This window comes from Mandrillus leucophaeus, unplaced genomic scaffold (assembly GCF_000951045.1).
Source record: "Mandrillus leucophaeus isolate KB7577 unplaced genomic scaffold, Mleu.le_1.0 Scaffold1237, whole genome shotgun sequence".
Taxonomy (NCBI): Eukaryota; Metazoa; Chordata; class Mammalia; order Primates; family Cercopithecidae; genus Mandrillus; species Mandrillus leucophaeus.
In genome coordinates this window covers 658,400-661,801 of record NW_012100732.1, presented here as the reverse complement: position 1 = coordinate 661,801, position 3,402 = coordinate 658,400, and the positions used below count along the sequence as shown (strand labels likewise).

At 39.0% G+C, this 3,402-nt stretch overlaps 1 protein-coding gene across 1 annotated transcript; it reads left to right on the top strand.

Moving 5' to 3' along the window:
• Positions 1-239: 239 nt before the first annotated feature.
• Positions 240-1,184, top strand: LOC105533281 (olfactory receptor 5P2). Its single transcript, XM_011971676.1, has one exon. The coding sequence runs from the start codon at positions 240-242 to the stop codon at positions 1,182-1,184; it is 945 nt and encodes a 314-aa protein (XP_011827066.1).
• Positions 1,185-3,402: the final 2,218 nt, after the last annotated feature.

The window sequence follows — 3,402 nt, the reverse complement described above, 5'->3', positions numbered from 1 at the left end:
AGCAATTTTTTTGGTGTTGCTTCTAAAACAGATTTTAAAATACAGAAAGACTCATTACCCACAAATATATAAACAATGAAACCCTAAGGTAAAAAAAAAAGTCTAAACTTTCCTTGAGTGATACATCTGTTCATATTAACCTTCATGTATATATTAATGAAGATGAAGCCATCAAATTTATAACATTTTAATGTGCTGTTCTCATCATGGGTTCATTTAGTCAGCAGCTACTCCATCTCATGGATTCCCTGAAGCACGGGAACCGCACTGCTCTGACAGGGTTCATCCTATTGGGCTTAACAGATGATCCAATCCTTCGAGTCATCCTCTTCATGATCATCCTATGCATCTACCTGGTAACCACATCTGTCAATCTTGGCATAATTATTCTTATCAGAATCTCTTCTCAGCTCCATCATCCTATGTATTTTTTTCTGAGTCACTTGGCTTTTGCTGACATGGCCTATTCATCTTCTGTCACACCCAACATGCTTGTAAACTTCCTGGTGGAGAGAAATACAATCTCCTACCTTGGATGTGCCATCCAGCTTGGTTCAGCGGCTTTCTTTGCGACAGTCGAATGCTTCCTTTTGGCTGCCATGGCCTATGACCGCTTTGTGGCAATTTGCAGTCCTCTGCTTTATTCAACCAAAATGTCCACACAAGTCAGTGTCCAGCTACTCTTAGTAGCTTACATGGCTGGTTTTCTCATTGCTGTCTCCTATACTACTTCCTTCTATTTTTTACTCTTCTGTGGACCAAATCAAGTAAATCATTTTTTCTGTGATTTTGCTCCCTTACTTGAACTCTCTTGTTCTGATATCAGTGTCTCCACAGTTGTTCTCTCATTTTCTTCTGGCTCCATCATTGTGGTCACTATGTGTGTCATAGCCATCTCCTACATCTATATCCTCATCACCATCATGAAGATGCGCTCCACTGAGGGGCGCCACAAGGCCTTCTCCACCTGCACCTCCCACCTCACTGCAGTCACTCTGTTCTATGGGACCATTACATTCATTTATGTGATGCCCAAGTCCAGCTACTCAACTGACCAGAACAAGGTGGTGTCTGTGTTCTACACGGCGGTGATTCCCATGTTGAACCCCCTGATCTACAGCCTCAGGAACAAGGAGATTAAGGGGGCTCTGAAGAGAGAGCTTGGTAGAAAAATATTATCTTAATGACTATTTTTTTGTAGAATTTAATATAATGATATCCCATAGATATAATAATAAAAGGAAATTGAGTGCCTGTCATTGAAATATATGTTTATATATAGTTAACTAGTACAGAGCTTTTTAGTATATGCAGCTAGTGGATTTTCAGACACTAAGTAGTAAATCAGAGGTCCATAGTAAGTTACCTTTAACAAAATTAAGTTAAATGTATAATTAACAAAAATAAAATGTTTCACATGACAGAATACTTAATATGCTAAAAATTTAAAAAAAGTTATTCACATTTATTTTTCAAAAGTAGTTATTTGCTATAAGTTGGGGTTACTATACTTTAAAATCATTAAGACTGTGTCCGTTTTCAACAGCAGCTTATCCTGAAATGTGTGTGATAACTAGAGTTATGACTAATTACATTCTGTGAGGAAATGACAAAGTGGAACCAGAAAATAAAATTGCTAGGAACATTTTTCTTGCAGTAAGGTTATCTGTTGGGGATGGGCTTTGTGGACCCATAAAATTCTAAACTGTATTCTTGACCTCTGAATTTGGCCTTGGATATGTGAAGTCTCTAGAAAAGTAAAGGGGAGATGCCCCTGAGTTATCTGTGGAATCCTCCATCAGGCCAAAAGAGGTGACTTCCTCTGCAGGAATCATCAGTGTTCCTGAACTCGTTAAGGATTGAGTGGAATAAACTCTTGGAGTGATTTGTTCATAGTTAGATCCACAGCCTGCTAAGGATACTTAAGGGAAGTGTACCGTTCCATCCCAAATAATCTTAATTTTCCTCTATATGCCAATGACTACCACATTTGTTTCTCTTTCCTCATCCTCTCTTTGGCTCCTAACTTGCTGTCCTGCTGTAATATGCACCATCATTGAATCAATGTATTATTATTATTTTTTTTTGAGACAGGTTCTCACTTTGTTGCCCAGGCTGGAGTGCAGTGGTGCAGTCTCGGCTTACTGCAGCCTTGAGCATTTGGGCTCAAGTGATCCTCCCATCTCAACCTCCTGAGTAACTGGAACCACAGGCATGGGCCATCATGACTAATTTTTAAATTTTTTTGTAGAGACAGGGTCTCCTTATGTTGAGCAGGCTGGTTAAACTCCTGGGCTTAAGCAGTCCTCCTGCTTTGGCCTCCCAGAGTACTGGGATTACAGGTGTGAGCCACTGTGCCCAGCCCGAGTCAATTTACTGATTCAGAAGCCTTATAGTGATTTATTTTTTTCTTCTCTACACTCCTACACTGCGTTACAAATTCTTATACATTCTGAGTCCAATATTTATTTACAGCTTCTCTTCATCTTCATTGTCAGCACTTCGATTTCAAGTTACCACGTCTTACATTTATTTTACAATAGTACCCCTGGATATCTAATTATTATGTGTCAACTTGACTTGGCTATGGTGCCCAGTTGTTTGGCTGAACATCAGGATAGATATTGCTGCAAAGGGATTTTTTAGATGCGATTAACACTTAAATCAGTAGCTTTGACTGAAGCAGATTACCCGCTGTAATATGAATGGATCTTTTCTAATCAGTTGAAGGCCTTAAGAGAAAAGAATGAGGATCCTTCAAAGAGAAAGAAATTCTGCCTCTAGACTGCCTTTGGATTCAAGACTGCAGTATCACCTCTTGCTGGAATTTCCAATCTGCTCATCTCCTCTGTGTATTGAGGATTTGCTAGCCACCAAAATAATCACATAAGGGTAATTCTTAATTTCTCTGTCTCTTTCTCTCTCACACACACACAAACACACACACACCCTTCACATACACAGACACATACACACTCACACATGTATACACACATCCTATTGAATCTGTTTCTCTGAAGAACCTTGACTAATAAACCCTAGCCAGCTTTCTACTTTGTTTCTCACTCTCTTCCAATCCTCAATACGCTAACCATAAATTTAAATAGATTAGTTCAGATCCTGAATATGGCCTTTTTTTTTTCATCTCTCACCACTCTTCCTCTTGGCCCTAAGCACAAAACTCTAAAAACTAATTATTTGGTCTTGTTTGGTCTTATTTCAAATCCTTAAACATGTGTATTTTCTTTGATGTCTCAAGACCCTCTTATGTGCAGTACCTCTAACTGAAACGCATTTCCCCTCTCACCTGGGTAATGCTTACTTACGCTATACATACCAACCTAAATTTTATTTCTCCTCATGTAGGAAGCCTTCTTGGGGCTCCAGATCAAATCAAGTATG

What these genes read in the sequence shown, in the direction of transcription:
- LOC105533281 (XM_011971676.1), top strand. Translation starts at nt 240, where the DNA reads ATGGATTCCCTGAAGCACGGGAACCGCACTGCTCTGACAGGGTTCATC.